The sequence below is a fragment of the Mus musculus genome, chromosome 11, assembly GCF_000001635.26.
Source record: "Mus musculus strain C57BL/6J chromosome 11, GRCm38.p6 C57BL/6J".
Classification (NCBI taxonomy): domain Eukaryota; kingdom Metazoa; phylum Chordata; class Mammalia; order Rodentia; family Muridae; genus Mus; species Mus musculus.
The window spans coordinates 84,380,153-84,403,980 of record NC_000077.6 but is presented as its reverse complement, the minus strand read 5'-3'; the positions used below and the strand labels follow the sequence as shown (position 1 = coordinate 84,403,980).

At 45.7% G+C, this 23,828-nt stretch overlaps 1 protein-coding gene across 11 annotated transcripts in view; it reads right to left on the bottom strand.

Moving 5' to 3' along the window:
* Positions 1 to 2,329: 2,329 nt before the first annotated feature.
* The window catches only part of Acaca (acetyl-Coenzyme A carboxylase alpha), a 272,017-nt gene continuing 250,518 nt past the window's right edge, over positions 2,330 to 23,828 (bottom strand). For all 11 annotated transcript variants that reach the window (XM_011248667.2, XM_006531953.2, XM_030245463.1 and 8 more), the window contains 6 exons: positions 23,302 to 23,479; positions 21,437 to 21,549; positions 12,317 to 12,471; positions 11,595 to 11,765; positions 5,786 to 5,922; positions 2,330 to 4,421 (listed from right to left, as the gene is read on the bottom strand). In XM_011248667.2, coding sequence (XP_011246969.1) covers positions 4,298 to 4,421; positions 5,786 to 5,922; positions 11,595 to 11,765; positions 12,317 to 12,471; positions 21,437 to 21,549; positions 23,302 to 23,479 — 878 coding nt within the window. In that variant the 3' untranslated portion in view covers positions 2,330 to 4,297. The remainder of the gene's footprint in view (positions 4,422 to 5,785; positions 5,923 to 11,594; positions 11,766 to 12,316; positions 12,472 to 21,436; positions 21,550 to 23,301; positions 23,480 to 23,828) is intronic.

Genomic DNA, 23,828 nt, shown 5'->3' with positions numbered 1-23,828 from the left:
AGATGGCTCAGTGGGTAAAAGTGCTTGTCACATAGCTTAATGCCCTATATTTGATGATCCCCTGAACCCACGGTGTCTTCTCATCTACACACACACACACACACACACACACACACACATACACACACACACACACACACACACACACAGACACTGTGGCACCCTTGAACCTTCACTCACACACAAAATAAGAAAAACAACTGCTCTGAGAACTTGCTAGTAATATCCGGCAATGGATTCGTGGTATCTAGACTCTGGGAAAGCTGTTACAATCCACACTGTGCAGGCAAGGTGTCGGAAGCTTTCCCAGGGATGGAAATGAAGAGCCCAGCTTGGGAGACTCACCTGGTCCAGTTTTGGGGCAGGGTCTTGCTATGGCCCTAGCCTGGCTTGGAATTCCTGTGAACTTCTTGTTCTGCCTCCAGATTGCTGGGATTAAAGGTGTAACACACCTAAGAGGTGTGTGCCACAGTTCTTTCTGTGAAATGACTATCAAAGAGCCAGAAAGTCCAGGCAGAATGCTGTTAGCCTTTTCCTAGTTCCAAGCCTGAGCTTTTTGTGTGGTTTCAGTCTCTCCTCATCTCTAGCAACCTCCCTGCTTCCTCTAGAGTAATCGAGTCATTCAGCCCCACTGACTAAGATCTAGCCTGTCCACTACCCAGTGGAGCCTGCTCTGGCTTCCTATCTTCCTGGGGTGGGGGCGCCATTATTCTACTTTCTCACCAACTGCAGGGCACCTTCTTTCGAGAGACACAGCTTACTAGAGTACTGAGTTTATGAAGCTGTCCTAATACCAGTACGGGTTTTCAGCCACAAGGCAGCCAGTTATGTCCAGGATCAGAGAAACTCCCCAGTAGACACAAAGACAGCTTAGATGCCTTCTTGGAGTATAGAAAATAGCTGTCGGTCTAGTATTATTTTCAGTCCCTGCCCAGGGACCACACATACACACGGGAGGTGAGCTTGGACTCAGATTTTGTGGTACCCAGGACAGTGCTCCTTTTTTTCCTTTTCTTTTTGTGCAGGCCCTAGTCTAAACCTTCCCACACATTCAGATATCAGGAGCAGCTGGCTTCTGGTCTGATACCAGTGGTGTCCCAGTGGCCATTAATAACTGCAGACACCAACACTTCGTTCTGACAAGAGGCTTCCAGTCTTAGTTGTCTGTGTACTCATGCTCATTTGGGCCTCCCCAGGGGGACTGCAGGCAGTGAGAGCCTATCTTAGCAGCACAGAGTGGTGCTAGCTAAGCTCCGGGTCTGCTGAAAGCCCATACCCTGGCCCCTCAGCTGCAGAGCAGGTTTCTGTGCTGACGCAGATCCCTGTTCAAAGGGTGCAGCTGCAGGCAGGGAAGCAGTTCTCATGAGGATTCTGTATCCCTCTACTTCTTGCTTTGACACAGGCTCATCTATAGACCAGGGTGGCCTAGATCTCACAATCCTCAACCCCTTGAACGCTAGATTATAAGCATGGGCCCCAAAGCCCGGCTCAAGCTTCTCTTCTTGCTCCTCTTTCTAGAACACTGACTTAAGGGAGCTAATATATCTTAATATGTTATTCATAAAAAGGATTACCCCCTGCTTAGAAACAATTCCCCCAAAACAAAACCGAACTTAATAATCCAAGACCCCCTACTACCCTGCTTTGCTGCCTCCGTTCCTGGGGATGGGGGTGGGGCACAGAGCTTGTTCTGAGGAAGTGGGGGAGGGAGAGTCAAGGACACATAATCATGACTTTCCTGCCCCCTAGTGCTCTAAGTGCTCAGACTTTAGAACCCAGAAAGCCTAAAAAACATCCTCAAGGATGGGGTGGTCCCAGAACTCATAATGCTGAGGACAGTGGAGTCCTGTGTACTGGCAGGGAGCACGGTTCAGGGTTTCAAAGATTTTTGGGTGGCTTTTCTCTGGGCTGGGACTCTGGAGCTGGTACCCACAAACAGGCTGAATTCCTTCTTCCTAAGGTCTTTCTTGTCCCTACCCTAAACTAATTCTCCTTTGGGGGAGTGACTTGTCAGGACTCCCACCTGGATCTTGGCAGTAAAAATTCTATAGTAGAACACTCTATGGGAAAACACCCCTAGAGAACTTGTATTTAGCTGGAAGGATCTGGAATACTGGTAGTGTCAGAACATAGGGCAGGCCAAGGCCAGCACTGGACAAAGCTGTCCTGCTCTTACCCTGTTCATTCTTAGCAATTTCAGGAGACAAAGGCTAGCTGGCACTGTAGAGCCAAGGAGGGGTTTGTCCCTTCTCTGGCCCCTGTAGTTCTGCTGAAAGTGGGACCAGATAATGGGTGGCTGCGGGCATGAGTTGAAATGACAAACGGTGGCTCTTCTACAAATGTGGAGGTTTATTTCAACAAAACGTGAGAAGAGTGCATTGGACTGAAGCCCCTGCTCGCTGGCGTGTGTGTCCATCGAACTCTCACTGACACGTGTGAAGGCTGCTTTGTGAACAAGTGGACAGATAATATGGCAATCTCAGTTCAAGCCAGTCTGGGTCAATACATCATTCACCCTCCTCCTCAGTAACCCTGCATGTGTAATGGGCTGTGGTACCATCACACTGCCCATGTGCCGTGGCTCTGACTTCTCCGTATTGAGACGGCCCGGTCCCGGGGATGGGGCAGCAGGGAAAAGGGACTTATACAAGCCCAGCCCACTCCACCTCTCCAGGAAAGCAGCTTTCATACCACCGGGGGTGTGGGATTGGACGTGCTGTAGCAAAAGTGGAGGCCAGAGATAAATCCCATCCTTACCTACCAGGTAAGCAGGGAACCAGGGGCCAGGGAGCTTCCTTCTGGACTAAGGATGCTCCCCACCTGATCCAGCTCTGGCCCTCCTGTTCCTTCCACCAGGGCTTGTGGGGGTGGGGCAACTTGCATCTATAGTCCCTTGGATGTCCACTTGCAATGTGGCACCATTGAGAAGGTCCTCTGGAATATCTGCTTGAGGTGCTCCTGAAGGGGAGGTCAGCTCTTTTCGTGGAATCCAGGTTAAGGCTCAGACTGAAGTACTCACTTGAATGGTTTCTGTGGCAGGTATCTTTTTCCTTCTCGATCTTCAGCGACAGATGTATTAGTCATAAAGTTGAAACTGGATGTTATACGAGTTATGATCATCTTCATTCTTGCTTTATGAACACAAATGCTGAACCATCAGCTGCTTTCTTGGACAAATGGGTAGTTAAACTTTTCAGGCCACCCCTGAGGAAGCCGTGTTGCTGGCCACATAGGGCCCAGAAGTCTGGAAACACCAGCACCGAGACTGAACTGTAAGGTATCTTAAGGGCAGGTGAATTCTTGTTCCCTGGAAGCCTCCTAACATCAAGAAGGCCAGTTTCTGGTGCTGAAAGCACAGGTGTCATCAGGTGGGTGACCCGCCATACCTTCTGCCAGGAATAGGCATGGCCCCATAGTGACAACCTGTCCCCAGAAGAGACTTCTCCTGTTTTGAAGTACTCTTCCCCTATCACCAACAGAAAAGAGCCTCCTCTTAGCCACCTCAGGCTCCTGCACTGCCTGCCTGTCTCCATCCACCCGCAGAGGCTAGGGCCCTTATGCACAGGCCTTTAGCTCCTAGGTATAGTCACTATGTGATTACATAGTGATAAGGTGGTGGCAGGGTGACCGTCTCCCCAGGGATACTGAGACGCCACTGAGGTGGTTGAGTGTGTTTGACCAGGAACAATGACATGATCTGGTTTTGAGCCTGCCTGTTAGATCATGGCTTTGCCTTTATCTCTGTGTTCTCACGGGCTTGCGACAGATTTTCTGCTCTGACATTTCTCAGTTATCTTGCTGTGGTTAGATGGGACTGTCTCTCTCCAGTGCCTGGCATGTGCTTGGTTGCAATGTGGGGTAGTGATCGATGGACTTGCGTCTCCTGGCAGCCCCAGCCCTCCCCTGTTGGCTGTGGCTCATGGGGCAGGGGCTGCAGACACTTGGACACTGTTCACACGACCCTATGCTGGGGCAGGCAGGACGGAGGGCAGTCCTGCTTTAGTCTAGTAAGACCTCATGGTACAGGCAAGTACCTTTCATTGCCTTCTCAGTCCTGTGCATGGGAAGAGGACTGTCATCATAGCTGGGCTAATAAATACTGAATCGGGTATGTGTGACTGGGCTGTGTGATCCTATAGCCCAGGATGTCATGCAGAGCCTGAAACACTCAAGGGAAGCAAATGCCACTGATCCAGTCTCAGGCCTCCGGTGCCTTCTCATTACAGTGGTCTCAGATGGGAGAGGCAGCCCGACTCTCTTCTCCAGAGACAGGGCAGGGGTGGGCGGGAAGCTCCTCCTACGTGGAAGGGGAATCCATAGTGGAGAGGATCCTTACAACTTCTGCTCGCTGGGTGGGTGAGATGTGCTGGGTCATGTGGACGATGGAGTCCATGGCGACTTCTGGGTTGGCCTGGACCAAGCTGCAGAGAAGATTAGGGATCGTGAAGAAGAGATAGGTAGAAGGCCTCAACTGGCTTGCTTAAGAACTGCCAGACAGATAGGCTAACAGGGGCTGGCATACACACTGTGCTCACCGCGTCATGGACTTTCCTATGCTCAAATGTAGCTAGGTATCTAGGGAGCAGTTTAAAATGAACTAGAAAACATCTTTCTATGTTAGAAAATAAGGAGTAATTAAAAAATAACCCCCAAAGAAAAAATGACGGGGACACAATAACAGTGGTGCCGGCAGGAAGGGCACTTCTTAGACACATAGAATAGTAGTGCCAAATGTCCCATAGCAAACTATAAAATAAGGTTAGTAGAAATAGTCTACATCAATAATGAGTATAGAAATGTATCAGGGAAGACAGGGGCTCTTGCTTGCAGAGTTTGAGTGGAGTATAATTGTGGAAGACAGAATTCAGATCAAGAACTATTGAGCTTGGCTAGGCAATAGAATTTTAACATCAGGGTCAGATGGTCTTTGGGTGCCTTTTAGTGGGGTGGCCAGAACACTGCATGTATGATGATATGGCCATAATGCAGAACTTGAATCACAAAGAAACATCAGATAACCTAAAATAAGAATGTTCTATAGGCCATGCAGTGGCGGTGCACTCCTTTAATCCCAGCACTTGGGAGGCAGAAGGCAGGCGGATTTCTGAGTTCGAGGCCAGCCAGGTCTACAGAGTGAGTTAGGGGGCTAGAGAGATGGCTCAGTGGGTAGAGCATTGACTGCTCATCTAGAAGTCCCGAGTTCAATTCCCAGCAACCACCTGGTGACTCACAACTGTCTGTGATGAGATCTGATGCCCTCTTCTGGTGTGTCTGAAGATGGCAACGGTGTTTTCACATACATAAAATAAATGAAACAGAAGACCAGGGTATGGCAGCATAGAGGATTCCCACATGCTACAGCCACCATCATGGGAAAACTCCATAAAAGCATTTAGTAAGTAGCCTGCTAAAGGTGAGTGATCACTTTACTGTAGCTACCTAGGGGAGCATTCTGTCCTTGGAGTCGGCATACGGTGCCATAAGGTAAACACATGCACAACAGGAGAGTTACTCGCACCGGCTCTTTCTTTTATGACTTTTTTCTAAGTAATATATTTCCAAACAGTTTCACGGGCATCTCCCCAAGAGATGTCAGCTTTCCCTCCTCCTAGGATCATCTACGTGGTTTGAGTCTCTGTACCTAGAGTGAACGCGTGAGTAAAAGTGTCCTGACACAGGAAGCTGTGTCTCAGGGCTGTCTCTGTATCTCTCATAGTTTATTCTGAACTTTTAAAGAAAGCAGCCCCCTCCCTAGCCTTGAGGCCCTCCCTCCCGGCAGTCTCACCTGCGGATCTGCTTCAGGACATAGTCCCTGCTGATGTATTTGATGTTCTCCTCTATCACAGAGCGGACGCCATCTTCCTCTGTCAGTTGCTTCTCCAGCCACTCCACCAGGTCCTTATTATTGTCCCAGACGTAAGCCTGCAAACACGCAAGCCTTGGTCAGACAATGGGGGCCAGGCTTCAACACCCAATTGTCTAGTATTCCAAGAGCTTTCTTGGTGTACAGACGCTGTTCGCCATTCTCCTTTTCTGTTGTGGCTGCACGGGGAGAGGACAGGCTCCCGGAGGGAAGCTGCCTTCATCTGTCTTCCTTTCTTTGGCCTCCGGATGCTCACGTGGGAGTCTGTCCTGGGAGGCTCCCATCTACTGTCCTACAACAAGTCTGTGTGGAGCAGGGTACTTAAGTGTGACCAGGAGGGAAAGGTGTGTATGTGGCTGTTTCTTTTTGGAGGAGCAGAGACACTGATCCTCAAGACCTATTCCAGGCCTAGCAAGATGTGGCAGACAAGGCTTCAACTGTGCCTTAGCCCTCTAGCTGGGAAGACTGCTGTGCCTGGTAAAAACTTGAGAGCAAGGCTTACAGGACAACACACAGTACAACTTGGCTGCTGATATGGGGGAAGTCTTGGTGCTACAGTACTGCCACCAAGTCAGAAAGCTAACCCACTATGAGCTCTGAGAACACCTCGGAGGGTCAGGAAGTCTGCAGCCCTCAGAGTCTCACAGCCCACCCCTCACCTCCTTTCTTTCAAGATCATTTAGCTGAGTATTTGTGAGGCAGCTGACTACATAATAACTCAGGAGTGTGTTAGAAGCCTAATAGCCTTCTCCTTGCTCTCTTCTCTCATTTCTTTACAAATCATTTAGGAATCGTTTTGTTAATGGTTTCCGGAAAACCAAGTACCACCATTAGGGCTCATTCATATTTATGTCATTTTGTTTGGGTAATTAACCACAAAGCTCGTCATTTAAAGGTGCGCTACCCTTTTCTGTTATCACTAACGAAGTCAAAGTCAGAATGACAATGAGTTTGGCGCTGTAATTTAATAGGTGGGCACTGTAGGGACTCTGAGGCTTATGCTGTGGCTTCAGGAAACCCAGATACAAGCAAAGCCACAAAAGCCACAGCTGCAACCTCAGGGCCTACACAAGTGTAGACTGAACATTCTAAGACGCAGCATCTGGCATTAAGGAGGACACTGGGGTGTCTTTTAACAGAAACCATGCTTTAAAAATACCATTTATTGCTAGGTGTGGTGGCACACACTTCATGCTAGCACCTGTAAGGATGAGGCAGGAGGACAGAGGGTTAAGGCTAGCCTGGCTACACTGAGGCAAGGGTACAGAGTGAGACCCTCTGTAGTTCAGACTCATGTCCTCCTGACTTAGCTGGTGAGCTGGCTGGGCCTGGCTGTTTACTATGGCTGGATCACAGGTTCCTAGGACTAAGGAGCAGTAAGCCTTTTCCAGCAGTCTGTCTACCTCTTTTCCTGGCTCCAGATTTGCTCACTTTGGGCATATCTAATGGAGGTCAGCTCTCTTCACTGAGCAAGCTGGGAACTTCCCTCCTCCGAGTGTCTGCGACAGGGAAACAGGGAAACCCCTTTGCTCCTATGGAAAACTGTGGCAGATTCTGCCGACCAGGAGGCACCTTGCTCATGTGGTCCAGCTTATGGCTGGCCCCAGATACATGAACACACCTGGACTCTAGCCACTGCCACTTTTATAAACCTGGCCATCTCCTCCGTGGTAATGAAAAGTTCTCTGTGGCTTGAGGACTACACACCTTCCCCAACTTAGGAGGATTTGGTGGAGAGAGGTGCAAGAAAATAAAACAATAGCAGCTTTAGCTTCAGAAGGAAACCAAACAAAACCCAACTAGATTCACTCAGGAGTTCCAACGCCTTTAGTTTAGGAGAATATTTAATACTCTTATTAATCATTTTTAATCCGTTTGCTTTTAATTAAGAAACAGCATGATGCTTTGCTATCAACATATGCCAGGGAGCAGATTAATTGTGGCTTAAGATAACTCTCCTTGATTGGTGTAATGCATTAGCTAACGAGATGCCAGCTTCTAACGATGCTCACACACTACACTGGAGAAAGTCAGCTACCCTCTAGAGTAAACACTCCTGCCTTCCCCTCCCGCAGCCACAAGCTACTAAAGGTGTTTCTCAACATTCTATAACAGTTCCCAGGCAGAACTACAGTGCCACATTCCAAGCTTTTAGATGCTTAAACCTATGGACCCTGTGTATGAAACACAGTTTGTTCAGAACACGACTGGATGTTGCCACTAAGCCTGAAGCCCAAAGTACATGAAGATAGAGACTCTGAGTTCTAATCAACTGTGTCTTTAACAAAAAGAAACTTATTTGCGTTTTCTCAATGCTGTTTTGTCTGAATCAGTCTGGGAGGGTTTACCATACTCTCTGCTCTGAGTTATTCTGTTCCATTTAGGAAAAGTAAGCTGCCTTTAAGAACAGTCATGAGGAAGGACAGGCCACCTCTGTTCCAAGGGAGAAAAGTCATTATCATGGTCTTCCTTAGAATTATAAAAATGTAGCTATCTAATATGGATTTTAAACAAATATGAAATGCTGGCTATTAGCCTCCTGACAGCCTGGGACCACTTGTCTGACATCCCAGCCAGAGCATCTTAATATCAATAAAATATCAATAATTAAACATCACAACACTTGCTTGTCTTACAATACATGTTCAACAGACACTCTTTCTGCATCAATGGATAAGTATCTCAGGCACCACTCAGCCTCACTAATTATATGTAATAATTAGTCTAGCTTACAAAATCTAAATGACCTGTTTGAAAAGGTTCATTTCTAATGCACTGGACAGCTGTTAAGCTCTCCCTAAGCAACAGTAGAACAGGGCCAGGGAGTGACTAGGGCACAACCTGGTGGCTGTGAGCCCTGACTACCACGCCTACAAATGACTCCACTGTGTGGGCTGCTTAAGAGATGTTTCCAGCTGGAGAGATGCCTAGGAGCCATCTGACCTGGTGTGTGTGTGTGTGTGGGGGGGGTGGTGGTGGGAGGATGAGGGAGATATACACACTCTAGAAAGATTGTTTTTAATATATCAGTATTTCCAAGGTTATGACCTTCTAACACCCAAGGTCATTTCCTTCAGAGGCTTTGGAGAACACCACAAAAAGATTGTGTAAGCAGTGGCTTGCTAGATTCCATGGCTGGGCCAGGCCAGTGTTGACATTTAGCTCTCACCTTATCCCTCCCTGGTACAGTGAACTATCTATAGGTTCCTTGAGGCAATAGAGACCTCTCAACACAAGATCCCATTCCATTTGGAAATCCAGAATAAGCGGAAGCAGATAACTATGGACAATTAGAATAAATTAGGGCACCAAGCCCTGAGGACACTACTGTGAGCCAGCAATCCTTCCAGGATATGACAGCGTGACCAAGTCTTATACTTTAACACTCACATTCTCTCTCTCTCTCTCTCTCTCTCCCCCCCCCTTCCCTCCCTCTTCCTTTTTCTCTTCTTGAGACAAGGTCTCACTATGTATACTTGGCTAGCCTAGAAATCCCATCCCTGAGTTTTGGGATTGAAGGTATACCCCACCAAGTCTGGCTGCTATTTAACTTCTAACATGCTTTGCCTTCGACACCATAAACATTATCCCCATTTTATACATAAGGGAATGGGGGTTCAAATAATGTGTTCAAGCAAATAAATGTAAAAATGGAAACCTCAGAGTTTGAGATCTCAAACCCCCCCCCCCCCTCCAGTGTTCCATGGAAAGTCTTAACTGTGATCTGCAGGCACAGAACCAATCGGCCTGTTAAAAAGCTCTATACCTCAAATTGTGGAGCTAGAAATCAAAACAGAAACCATCTTCATGAAGTAAACATGTACTGTTTGCACTGCCTAATTCCACCCATAGCTCATGAAGCTTTTCCTTAGGGAGCTGTGGTTATGAAGCTGCTTCTGACCACAGTGAGACCACGAGCCATAAACCCAAGAACTTCCTCTAACAGGACTGCCCAGTGGATCCAAATGGAATCCTAGAAATCATGGGATGAAGGTCTCTAAAGGAATAGAAGTTTCATAATCGCTCAAGAAAACAAACTCTCTTGGGGAAAAAAACAATACAAAGCATGGCTAATAAACACCTATCCTTTCATGACGTCATAAATGCATATTACTTTATGACTTCTGCACCAGTAACAGAGACCTACCACTCAAACAAAGACTCTATCAGTGTCTGCGCTTGAGGGAAACAGCACATGAAATCTGTCACTATTAGAAGACACACTCCAAGTGCTTCAGCCATGTTCTAACACCAGGCAGCTTCTGTGTGCCCTGCAGAGGCAGCACTACACCTTCAGCACTGCCTCCTCTCAAGGGCGCTGCCGATTTTATCACCTATCCTACACTAACCAGGTCCTGCTGAGCCTGCAGAATGTGGCAGGAAGTTTCAAAGTCGCATGTCCTGACTTCACAGGCTCAGCTGTCCTTCCTTTCTTTCCTGTCCTCTGGCAGGAGAGCTCACGGGGAATGCAATATTCTGTAAACACGGGCAAAGGAAATAGTATCAACTATTGGGGATCGCAGGTATTTAATGTGCAGACAGCCTCTTCCTGAGCTGTGTGCCTGCAGTGTCTTCTGCACTCAATCCAGCCAGGAGCCTGTGCACATAGAGCTCACACTGATGAGAGATAGCAGTGGCTGGTTTCTTTAGACACGCTGCCCCCTGGGAGGATGCCACTAAGGAGCAAGCGAGGGACCTATCTATTCACTTCATGCTTGGAGGGAAGCTATTCCTTCTCCTCATCCTTGTGCCCACCGAGGCTGTGCACGTCCATTAGTGACTAATGTGGTAGGGAGGCGTATGGGCCACACACACACACTCCATTTACCTAGCTGGCCACTCTTAACTGGAGAACAACCTCTTATTTTACACTTGCATGACTTTCAATGCCAACTTCCACTAGAAGCTGCCAGTAGCCACTGACAAAATTGTCTCACTCAATTATGATGCCAGAGACTGACCTTAACCTGAACCAAATGTCAGAGAATGTCCCACTCCCCTGCTGTACGTCTGAAATATTTATCCAAGAAGCTTCCCGGTCATAAAGAAACAGGCAGACTTAACACAAAGGTGAATTTCAGAATACTTCACATCACTGGCTTTAAAACTGATGGTTGAGTCTTACAGCTCCTTGATGAGAAAGGTCATTAGCAAAGACTCCAGGTAGCTTTTTTGAGGAGACTGGAGTGGCCCTCTGTAGGACAAGGCCACCAGCCACTTTCCATCAATATCTGACAGTCACCAAAGATTTTGATCACACAAGTAATAAATGACAAAGTATATCTGTCTAATAGCCTGATAAAATAGGACCAGCAAAATGGCTTAGCTGTTAAGGACACTTGCTACCAAGGCTGAAGACCTGAGTTTGATCCCAGGAACCCACATGGCAAAAGAAAAGAATCAGTTCCTTCAAGTTGTCCTCTGCTTTTTATGTGTAAACTGCGGTGTGCCTGTGTAGGCAGGAATATTGTCTCTCACTGCTAAGCCCCAAGGGTCTAGTGTGTTGTAAGTGTTACAAATGGTTTGCTAAATGACTCTGTAGCCACAGAGAGGCCTTTCTAGCTTTTCTGACAGGATCTGAGAGCATAGCATTTGGCTGTGTGTGAACAGGAGAGGGTTTGGGTATTAGGTTCCTCTCTTACACCCTGCCCCCGAAGTCCTGAAGATTCTTTGACAACCCTTGTAACTCTCAGGTGCGCTGTACAGGTTCGTTGGTAGGTGCCTCACATACCTTCACTGTGCCTTCAACTTCTACAAACCAGCGTCTCAACATGGCCTGGATCTGGCCGTCAGTCAGCTCAGGGTTGGCATTGTGGATTTTCTTCTTGACCAGGTCCTCCAGCAGGAGGCGCCTCAGCCTCCAGTAGAAGAAGGTGCGGGATGTTTTCCAATCCAAGATATCCTAGAATCACATTAAGGGTAGAGGAGTTAGTGTGGTCACTGCAGCACTAGCACTCAATCTGAAGGAACCTGAGGCATACAAAGCTACTGTCCAGGAAAGCCTTTGAACACTCCAAAACTGGCCTCCCAAGAGAACACTGCTACCCAAGGCCTCACGGTGGTTTTGAAGGAGAGACTGAATGCCCAGAGAACTAGAAAGGTAATGATCTGCTTTGAGCAGTCAGCTCAACTTTCATGCAGATCAAAGGTGAATCAGCTGTCACCATAACCTTGACATTGTAGTACTCCACAGTCTGGGGATCACCTGGATTGATGTCACTTAATGAAGGCACACAGTTTCCTACTAGACTCCTCAGAGTGGTGTCAGGATTCCAAGGAAACCTAAATCATTTTGTTTTATATGACGGGGACACAGAAAAGGAGAAAGATCTCTTAAACAAAACTGGAAATGGTTTGATCTGCATAAACCGTGCTGATCTGGCCCTCGCAGCTTGTGCGCCTATGTCACTTACAAGGCTTTGACAAGTCAGAAATGGCAATTGTGTTACTTACGTTAATGACACCCTTCTCCTGCATCCGGCCTGGTGTGTCGTGCAAGTCAGCAAACTGCACAGCTACCTGATGGTAAATGGGAATTAGGAACTCCTCCCGCTCCTTCAACTTGCTCTCCAGCTCCTTCCGCTCAGTGGGGCTTAGCTCTGGGGTGCCTGCAATTACATAAACCTGTCTGTCACACTCAGCAGTGACCAGAAGTCTTGGCATCGATGTAGCCACCGTCCTTCCTTCTAGGGCCCGGCTTTCCACTGTCATCACTAAGTCTTTGATGCAGAACAGACTCTGAGATGATAGTCCTGTCCTTACTTTGTCACAGGGAGCCCACGTGTCTTCTTTGTCCTATAGAGGTCACAAGTATGAAAGCAGTGGCGGTAACTCTGCTCTCCAGGCCTCTTCTGAGCAGGTGAAGTGAGCACCCAGGTCTGGACTCTCATAGTCCAGCGCCCTAGAGCAAGGCTCCTTTATCCTCACAAGGCGAGACTGGTGCATGGACACCATGACCATCATTACTGACGAGCCTCCCCTCAGAGCAGAGCACAGACCAGCAGTGCTGGTTTTACCACGTCCTCAACAGGTGCCTGGGAAACTGCTAAGCACCAAGTTGCAAGCTGCTGTACTCCACAGCCTCTAATGTCAGATATGGATTTGTTTAACCTCCAAGTAGTACATTTAGTCAAGTAAAGCAGGTTCCATGTATTATTGCCTGGTTTCCCAATCCCTGACCAGGAGACAACATTTCAGGAGGGGAAGAGAAGAGCAGCTGTGTGGATTGCTAAGCACAGAACACACAAGACTTTATTTGGGCAGAGACTTTCACGCCCAGGTTTTAGTAGAGGAGTTTGATTCCTATGTTTGATTCCCTCCCTAATTATTTTCAGGATGGGTCTGTAATCAATACTGAAGATTTATCTGTCTGCCAGGAAAGGAAGAGGACATCTAGCTAAAGAAACAACAGGTGACAGCCTGGTGCTGGGGACAATCTCATGTGTTCTGTCACTAGCACTGACAAATACGTCAGCATAGGTGATGGGATGCAGAGGAGAAAGCTCTGTTCCAAGCATATGCCTGTCTGGAAACAGGCCTTCTTTCTTATGCCATTATGAATCACATGCTTATGAACGGCCCTGGGCCGCCACGTGAGCCTCATCACACAGAAGGACAGGGATGGAACTCGAGCACCTCGCTTCACCTTATGGACTTTTTGGGTGCCCAGATCCCCATGTTTTACATCTGTGAAGCAGGTCCCATGGGTCTTGGGTGCTCACTGAAGGCAATCACTGACCTTCTGCCTCAGGCCCCATTAATCTTCACAACTGCCTAAGGCTGTATTTTTCTTAGCACCTTACAGGTAAGGGCATTGATAGACTGAGAACTTTTGTGAATTATCAAGGCCACAGAGCAAAGGAGTGACAGCCAGGACTTCTCTGAGGCTTTTGGTTAGTATCACACTGCTGGTTTTCCTTGGAGAAGAACGGACCTCAGCAGTAGCGGACCCTTTCACTCAGAAGGCTAAGGCACAGCAGAAGACGCAGAATGAGGAGGCACAAGTCACCTTAGTCTTACTGTGCAGCTAAGACCAGGACAATGTCTGTAGCTTCTCCTACTGTTTTAGTCAAGGATGTAAAAATATAGTTTTCTGGGGCCCAAAGGATGGTAGGAGACTGAGAAGACAGTTCAGCAGGGAACTCCAAGTTCTTCGAGATTCCTCTGGGTAAGCAGCCAACATTGTACTTGAATGTACATGTGTATCTACATGGGCCATACATAATTTATTAAGCATTTATTTTCTGTCAGGCAGTGCACTTGAGTTTCCCAAGATCATATATGTCATAAGTCAATATATACATTCACACACACTCTTACTTCAGATTTAGGGCTGTATGGCTGTTACCCTGCTGCTAAGATGAATCCTCAGTGCTTCAAGTACTTTTCAGGCCACTTCATATATATTCTCTCTGACCCTCATACCCACCTTTGCACTTTAGAAACCAGAAAAGAGGCTCTGAAGTATAAAGTGGCCCTGGCTGTTAAGCAATTCAGTCTGGATTTACACTCGGGTCTGGCCACACCCAAAGCCTGTACTTGTTCCCAGTAATCGTCATGAAACTGGCGAAGCAGATCTCCTGGCAGTAGCTGGAGAGCTGGTTCCTTGTGTTTGCACAGAGTTAAGAGCAGTCTCAACATTTGGATGCAGTAGGAGAAGGAACAACAGGCTGAGGAGAGCCTTCTGGAAGCAAGCCGATGATGGTTTTAACATGTTGGAGGAAAAGGGGATGTTGGGCCAATTGCACTAGTCTAGAATTTCGAAGGAATAATGAAATAATACGATGGTTCTCTTGTCTTTCCAGGAGTCAGGAAATGAAGCAGTATTCCCCAAAGGCCACCTCAGGAGAGAAACAGGGCGAGGAGAGGTGCTGACAAGTCTTAAGTGTGTAAAAAGGCCCAGGGTCTGTGCTTTGTTTTGAGGAAAAGTGTCTCTAAATCTTTTATGTCCTAGGAGTGAAGGCTGCTCTCAAGTGGGTGCCACCCTTGTGCCCTGCTAAGGGCCCCATTCCCTGTACAGCAGAGCAGCCAGCTCCGGTAATGATTTAGGGGAGATTAACAAATATGTCAATGTCTATTTTCTGCTTAATTTAAAAGCAGCGTCTATAAAGATTTTTGACTTCTGAACCCTGTTCTCCTGAAAGAAAGAAGGTAAGAATGACGAGGGATAAAGAGTGATTATCCTATCATTGATCGTTTGTCAGGAGCATTTCTTATTCACTGGACTATTGTAAAAAGCTAAGCTCTCGATCAATCCTGTAAGCTCCCTGTACAATTAAATATCTTGGAATGGTTTTCTTTCTTTTCTAGCCAGATTGCAGGGCCTCAGGGTTTTTAGGAAAGTGTGTGTGTGTGTGTGTGTGTGTGTGTGTGTGTGTGTGTGTGTGTGTGTGTAAGAATATGCTCTACAGAGGAAAGCCATTCTTTAGAATCCTGCCTTAGGCAAAGGCTAAAGTGGGAAAAAGGTAGGCTACTCCCATCCCTTCACAAAATCAAAAGTGCCCATGAAATCCTAAAAGCCAAACGTATGATTCAGGAACTAACATAAAGAGTAGAACACAGACAAGCCGTCACAGCCTAATCAAGTGTCAAGAGCTGGTATCACTGAGATGCCATGCTGCTTCCAGTCTCTCTAATGTGTCAGCCCTGAAAGGTCATGACCTCAAAGATAAGGAGACTAAGAGGCAGCAAGTAACTTGCCAAATGCTGTAGAACCAGGAGGCCAGAGCTGGCACTGGGGGCCTACAGAGGCCAGCCAGAGCCCTGGGTTTTTAAATTCTTTTCTATTTATTTGTTTTATGTATATTAGTGTTTCATCTGTATGTATGTGTACGACACATGTGCCTGGTACCTACAAGGGTCAGAGATGTCATTGAAAGCTCTGGAACCAGAGTTACAGATGGGGTGAGCTGCCACATGGTTGCTGGGAACCAAACTCTGGGCCTTTAAAACAGCTTAAACTGATCTACAAGTATCCCCAGTCCCACTGCCTGCCAGGTTGAAACCAGGACAAACAGTGGCACATGGAGTAGCTGGCTTCTGCAGCAGCTGTTTAACACAGAAGAGAGTCAGGCCTACCCCAGGTCAAGAAGATACAACCCAGGGAGCAGGGCTTGGGGGACTGGTAGGGAGTAGGGTTTTAAAGCCTAGAACAGTGTACCCTCACTCAAGCTTGGCTTCTCATTTATAATCCTAATCTGGGAAGCGGATACACACACACACACACACACACACACACACATACACACACACACACACTATTAGTTTTAAAAAACGGAAACACTCTTAACTTGTCTTTTAAGAAGCCTATGTAGATCTAAACCTAACTTTAACTTTTATCTATCTATCTATCTATCTATCTATCTATCTATCTATCTATCTATCTATCTATCTATCTATCTATCTATCTATTTTTTAGAGACAGGGTTTCTCTTCATAGACTCTTCTTTCTCTTAAGAAAAGCAGTTTGCTTTGATTGGTACACATAAGATATACAAGGGCTAAGAGCTGGATTAGCCTCCCCACAAGGCTCCTGAATGCCACAGAATCAAATCTGTTACTGAAAAATCACAAAGACTGATCTCTTCTTCTGGTTCAAACGTAGCACCAGAAATAGCAGTTAGCAGAACTATGTAATCATGTTTTCTTTTGTTGGAAAATTTCCTATATGAGAATAAAGAAAAATCACAAAAAAAGTATTTGTATTTCTATATATATAAAACGTGCTTTTTTTTAAAAAAAGGATTTTTTTTTTTATGAGCACTGGTGCTTTGCTTGCATGGATGTCTGTGTGAGGATGTTGGAGCCCCTAGAACAGGAGTTACAGACAGTTGCGTGTTCCCATATAGGTGCTAGACAGGACTAGACAGTGCTCTTAACTATTATGCCATCTCTCCAGACCTAACAGGTATGCTGTTTAAAAAAAAAAAAAAAAAGCCACAAAAGCATTCTTGAGAAACTGTAAATTAGATCCTCCTGTTTTAAATGCCCCAAGGGAGCTATTTAGCAGGACCCCTGCAGTGGGTCCCTTGGTAAAGCACATAATCCTTTTGTAATGGGAATCATTTCTACCAATGTTATCTGTTTCTCTCTCCCAACTCCACAATCCTATTTTCATATGTCTGCTTTTTTTTTTTCCAAAAGGGGCCACACCTACTTAAACATAACTGCATTGCATATTGATTCCAAGTGTAATCTTCCCAAGGGATGTCTAACCCAGAAATTCCTTGCAATAGTGTGAAAAAAGCTTATTCATATTTTAAACAATCCGTACAGTAAACTGAATAAAAATGAAGAGTTCTTCCTTCAGTCCCTCCCCTGCTCTCACGTAGACACATCCACATGAAAAAGTGAGGGGACAACACAGAGCTTCCTCAGTTCTGGTAGAGAGATCCTCTCTGGCCTTTGCTGGTCTCTCCCTAAATCTGGCAGGCCAGGATACATGGATCTTGGCCAGCTAAGTACGAGATGGGAAGAGGGCCTTGGACATATTCTGACATCAGCTTTCAGGTGGAGAGGAGCCTGGGTTTACTTGAACAAAATCCCTGCTAAGTCCTAATTGCAAATCTCAGCTTTCTGGGAGGGAGCAAGGCTGGTGTATGTATGTATGTGTATATATATATACACATACACACACACACACAAACACACACACACGATTGGTCTGAAGTCAAACTAAAATGGCTCCCCCACAAATGCCATGGTCTTACTAAATTATATCAAGCTAAATAAATAGGCTGAGAACTAAAGTGAGGAGGTGTGTCTTTAGCTACTACCATGTCTTCTCAGCTTCCTTATCACAAAGGACACTCCATGCATTACAGGTGAGACATCACTTTTGGGCATAAATATCGGGACATTTTTCCTAGTCTCAACTTCCTAAGCAAAAACACCTCTTTCTGCTTCTGACAAGCAACGTAACAGCTTGAACAGAGATGGGAAAACACACACTTTTGATAGTAACCCCTCAATCTCCATCACCCAAGATAATCCTTTTTAGGCCATTCTTGCTGATAAAGAGGTAGCTTTGGGAAAAGGTGTCTGGAAGTTTTACATGCATATCCTCAACTGCCACAATACTCCACATGCACCAAATACCCCAGCCGATCAGGCATATTAGATCCTAGTTAGGCCTGAAGACTGGGCGAGGGCCAGCAAGGACTGAACCTGGCAGCCATTAGGGCAGTTTCATATGGGTAGAACTATGGAGTTACACAGCAGGCTGTCCAGCTGTCTGGGAACAAGGGTTCCCTACGTGACTCCTTCGTCCATGTGCTCACTGTACTGAGGGAGAGGGACACCTGGAAATTAATAACTGCTTTGTACTTGGGCTCAATAGTTCCTTCTCCATCTAGTGAGCTGACATTTCTCTCAGGTAAAGATCCACGGGAAGACCTCAGTTCACAACACAGGAGAGGCAGGACTAACCTAGCACTCCTTTCCCCCGCCATTCTCCTGCTGTCTTCCAAGAGACAGTACTAGGATGATACTGAGACACAGACAGGCCTTAGAGGACCCAGACTGTTTCCAGAGAAGGAATTTGATTTCCTTAAGCCCCAAATGGTAGAATGTAATCCTCCCTTCAATGACTACCAAGGCTTGCTGCATCTGAGAACACAGGGTCAGAACTGGCTCAGTGATGGACCATCCTGCCATCTGAACTTACTATTAAGGGCAATTATTTCATTTCAAACAGAAATTAGCATATATTGTTATTACTGTAAATCTGCAAACCTTCTCTTCCAAACCAGCCATAAGAAATGGCAAACACTCATTTAAGAACGTAAGCTCCTGGTTTCAATTCTTAGCTCTTTCTCTTGATCTACCTATGAAATACAGTTTGGAAGAGATGAAGTAAACCACTCAGAAATTATTATTTATATCCTTAGCAAGTAAATTGTAATTCTGTGCAGCCAATCAGTTTGCATAGGTCTGTTTAGGTGCTCTGTGGGTGCTCCCCAGTATAGAGGCTGATTAGGAAGGAGATCAGAAATACAAGATAACACCTCCTTCTATAGGCTTTGGCCTAAATCAGATTTTCTCCGTGCAGCTGGTTTTAGCTCACAATGGGAAAGAATCCCTGTTTGATTTAGACCAGGCTCAGTATTCAGCGTAGGGACTGAGAATTCTACTCTGTGCTCTCACGTACATTTACTGTTTGTCTTGGAAGCCTTGTTTAATCTACATTCTTGCTTCAATTTTGCAATCTAGACAATGAGGTCATTTTTCACCTACCTACTTTGTAAAAGGCATTTGGTAGTGTTTGGTCGTGGGCATTGTGAGAGAAGCCAGAGGATACTGCACCTCTCCCCAGACTGGGTTTATATGATGCTGTTGTAGCTCATCTAAGCCAATCTGCTGCATTGTAACTATTGAGTAGTCAGAGAGACTGCGAATACCTGTAAGTAACATACCTCACGATTATTTCTAATCCACTCATGTTTCCAAGAGGCCTGGAGTCAGAGATTGCTTCAGATTTAGCAGACTACAGACTCATCCATCCACCTATTTATTCATTCACTCAATTCTTTGAGACAGGGTTTCTCTGGGTAGCCCTGGTGATCCTGGAACTTACTCTGTAGACCAAGCTGTCCTTGAACTCGGGGATCTGCCTGCCTCTGCCTCCTTAGTGCTCGGTAGAGATTCTTTTTTGAGTGCCATTATTTGGTCAAGGTTAAATAAATATGATTTTCCTCATCACGAATAGGAAATTGATAATGAGATGGCTTATAGAAAATGCTTAAGTGGCCATCACTTGGGGATCTTTCCCTTCCCATGGCACATGTTCCTACAGTTAAGGTGCTGGATGGGGCTGGGCACAACACCACCCCTGTGAAGAGAAGGACACGCTGGCCCCACACCCCTCACTACCCAGGCCTTCTGCAAACAGATGTGGAGAGGATCCCTCCTTCTACCATCCTGTTACTCAAAAGGATGATAACAGCCATTGGGGGGTTAAAAAGAGGCAGTGAACCCCCAGTTAATGAGTAGGAATTCAGCAGGCAGTGCAAGATAAATGGGGCTCTCTCTGCTTCTGCTAGAGTCAGCATGAACTGCGGCCCTGCGGCTTGTTTGTGGCAAATGGAGTGCGCGAAATATCAAAGGGCAGTGATCCAGAAGAAGACCGACTTTGACAAATTTTAAATTGGCCAGAAAGAAAACCAGGAGAAAAAAAAAAAAAAAAAGAAAAAAAAAAGAGGAAAAAAAATGAAAGAAAATTAGGCAATTGTTTGTGTCCTACAGTTGTGGCATTGCTGCCTTTGTACAGAATTATTGGTAAAAACAGCAGCGACCGTCACTGGATGCTGGAGCAATTATGAACCACCTTAAGTGAGATGCTTATCAGCAGCTGAAGCTTTTAGAGCTTCCTGCGTACAGTTGTAAGTAACTTGCTCTTGGGCTGCAGTCACTTTAATTAAAGTGTATGGGGTTGGTCAGAAGTAATTATCCTGTTTGGAAAAGAAAGGAAAAAAATCACCTCAACAAATCTGGTGGTAGTAGATTTTAGAACAACTCCTGCCAGTTTCCTTTTGTATGTACCTCTTCCCCAGAAAGGGTCAGGCTATGGCTGGGTTGGTTTGTGGTTGCTGCTAGCTGACAGCTAACAATGGGGTACAAACAGGGATCACTGTGGCTCAAGTCACCACTTTTGGCAAGCAACCTGGGCCAGACTTCACCTGCTCAGACTCCTCGCTACAGGCACTCTGGAGAGCTTTTCTCATCCTACATGCTGAAGATAATAGAATCCAAAACTGTATTTTATTAATCTGTTCCTTAGAACATAAATGAGCTAGCATCTTTCTGCTCTGCCCATTCACTAGGCTGTACTGCTTTTTAAACTTAACCTTTCTATTCCTTTAGAAAAACAAAACCACAACAAAACAAATCTTAAACAATCCTCACTGACACGGCAAGCAGCTGGATGGGAGAAGACTGCTTGGTGTTTTAAAGGAACCAGAGCCTTCACAGGGCTCTCACAGTTTAGCCTCACGCTCTAATCACAAGTGCCTTCCAAGAGCTTGGAGACAAATGAGCAACAGGGCACTGGCTGGATGCATGGTGTGCAAATGCTCCCAGGGTATGGCTGCTGCAGCCACTGTTTGGAGGCATAGAGTGCACAATCTTTACTTCCATTTTTTGTAGTGTACTAACCCCAAGAACACTGGGTAGAGACCAGCTTTTCTATAATGTAACACTGATTCACACCCCTCCAGACATGAGACAGGCTGTCCAAAGAGACAGCAGAAATAAGAAACATTTAAGTCACAGACATTCTCCACCTGATTAGCCTGCCTTCCAAAGCAACTTCTAGCTAATGATACTCTACGAGAACATCGCTCAGTAAGTGGGCTATTTGCCCTTTAAGGAAAAAGCACGTGACTTTTCTTTTCAGTGCCCACCTTCTATCCTATCGCACTATTTCATTCTACCAGGGCTCTTACCATACAGTGGACGGTAAATAAAGATCATCGTGAATTTGATCACATGCTTCAGTGCCTCCTTTCCTGACCTACGAATGCACTCATTACAAATCAGCTGAATGGCTCATTGATTTGCCAGGACAAGCAGACGTACCCAATCGCTCAGCCAAGCGGATGTAAACTGGATCTACCCGACGCATGGTTTTCACCAGATCCTTTTTACGGAATTTGATTTCTACTGTCCCTTCTGGCTCCAGAACAGATCCCCTGAATGCAAAAAAGAAAACAAAACAGTGAACTTTAGAGGAAAGAAGACACAGAATTAGGCCAGTTATAATTTGTGGAACAGGAAATAGGTTCATTACTGTTTTGGTCACCCATGGTTCCCAGAAGTTACCCCTGGTAAAAAACAGGCACCTAAGATGTATCAAAGTGAGGTATAAGAGAGGCCTAGCATAAAGCAATTAAAATAATTCTCATTACCACACCAGTAGATTTCAGTTTCAAAGAGAGAATACAGATTCCACCACTGACAGCTGATAAAAGGTGACAGGCAGCACCTTTTTGTTTTCCAGAAAAACACAACAAAAACAAAAAAAAATCCCAAAAGGTAGGCACCCTGGCAGAGAAACCACCTCTAGTACTTGGGCTGTACAAGTGGGTGTGTGTATAGGGTAGGCCGTAGTGTTGGTAATGACTGTCCTGTACCACAGCTGTTAACGTATTTCTGGAAGCACACAATTTAGGCCAGGCTGAGAGGCATTAGATAGGTATTTCTTAATGGACTTTAAAAAGGTGTTTACAGAAGGGTTTCTGGTGTCAGAATATTGTTAACATTCTCTGTAAGGAATTCCAAGGCCTTCACTTTGCTAACTTCCATAGCACTGGGCAGGATGCTATCAGAGGATAGCTTAGGGCTTAAAAATAAGAGACTTGTTGGTGTAGAGCATCAGCTTAGGGATTCAAAAGTGAAACTACTGTACTTTCTTTCCTAAGTAGCTCTTGGAGTAGAAGGCTAAAATTTGGGGAGATAGAGGCGGGTGTTCCAATAAAATGAGGGGATGCAGTAATGCACTTGGACAATGATGCTGATGGTTTCAGACAAGCACTGCAAACACATGAGAGGAGGCTTGGCTCAATTTGTTAAATTTCAAGAGCTACTTTCTTACAGATCTGGGCTTCTCTGCAGTTTTGTCTCTTTTTGGCAGTGGGGTGATTTACAAACATAGTTCTTTAGCCTCTTGGAATGTCAGAGTGATGCCCCTGTACTCCAACAGAAGGGGGCAACTTTGGTCTGGAGTCACAGAGTGTAGGTGAGCTCATTAACAGGAGAGACAATCCCAGAAGAGCAAAGACCACTCCAAATTTATCTACAATTAGTGGATTAAACTCCAGAACTGGGCTGGAGAGATGGCTCAGTGGTTAAGAATGCTTGCTGCTCTCCCAGAAGAACTGCCTTTGGTTCCCAGCATCCAGAGTGGATTACAATTACCTAACTCCAGTTTCGGAATCTGACCTCTAATGATAGCCCCCACACATGGCATACATGCTCAAAGACAAATGCATATACATATAAATAAAAAGAAATCTTAATAAATAAAGACACACACACCTTTAAAAGTTCTGGTTACTAAATGAGGAAAATACCTAATAAAAAATATTAAAAAAAAAAAGTTCTGGTTACATTTGAGTCTTCCTTTAAGCTCCTTTTTGCCCCAAAAAGAGATTGTTAAGATCCTTATCCAAATAGAGAATGGGAAGGGAGAATCTTTCCGAGGTTGTAAGAGGACTTTGTAGTAAAATAATCTGGGATGGGGCCTAGACTGAGAAAAGCTGACTCTAGCCTGGTTTCCTTGTGCCAGCAGACACTATTTAGAAAGCCTATTTTCCTCACCTTGGAGTCTTTTAGGAATGGACAAATTAAAATGAAGTTGTCGTGACTGTAATGTTCTGGGGGTGGGGGCAGCAACAGCCAGAGGGTCCTTGAAGGCATGGAATGCAATAGAGAAGACATGGTACCTGCTTTCTCGGTCAGCGTACATCTCCATGTGCCGAGGGTTGATGGTGGGGTCGATCACAACCCAAGAACCACCCCGAAGCTCAGCCTGGGGCGGGATGTAAACCATTACAGGCTGGGAACATTCCCGCAAGCCATCCACAATGTAAGCGCCAAACTTGAGCACTTGGTCATACATATCTATGGAGAATGAAACAAATTAGAAACAATCAAACTTCTCCTCAAAGCAGAGCTTTCACGTTATGGGACATGCAGAAAACAGACTTTCTGTTTCGATGAGGAGGTTGCTCATGGGAGAAGTGACAGGTGTTAGGGTTCCAGCCACCACAGGTTCTGTGGACATCCCAAAGGCTAGAGTGATTGAAGCCTCCACCTATACCCCACTCAAGATTTCAGAGGAGCTTCAAAAGCACACGACAGAAATGCAATCTTTCACAAGACACAGTATGCAAAGCCCACGATTAAATATCCATTTTATATCATCCCTGCATTTCGGTATTCAGGTTTCACCACATTAATTCATACTTGC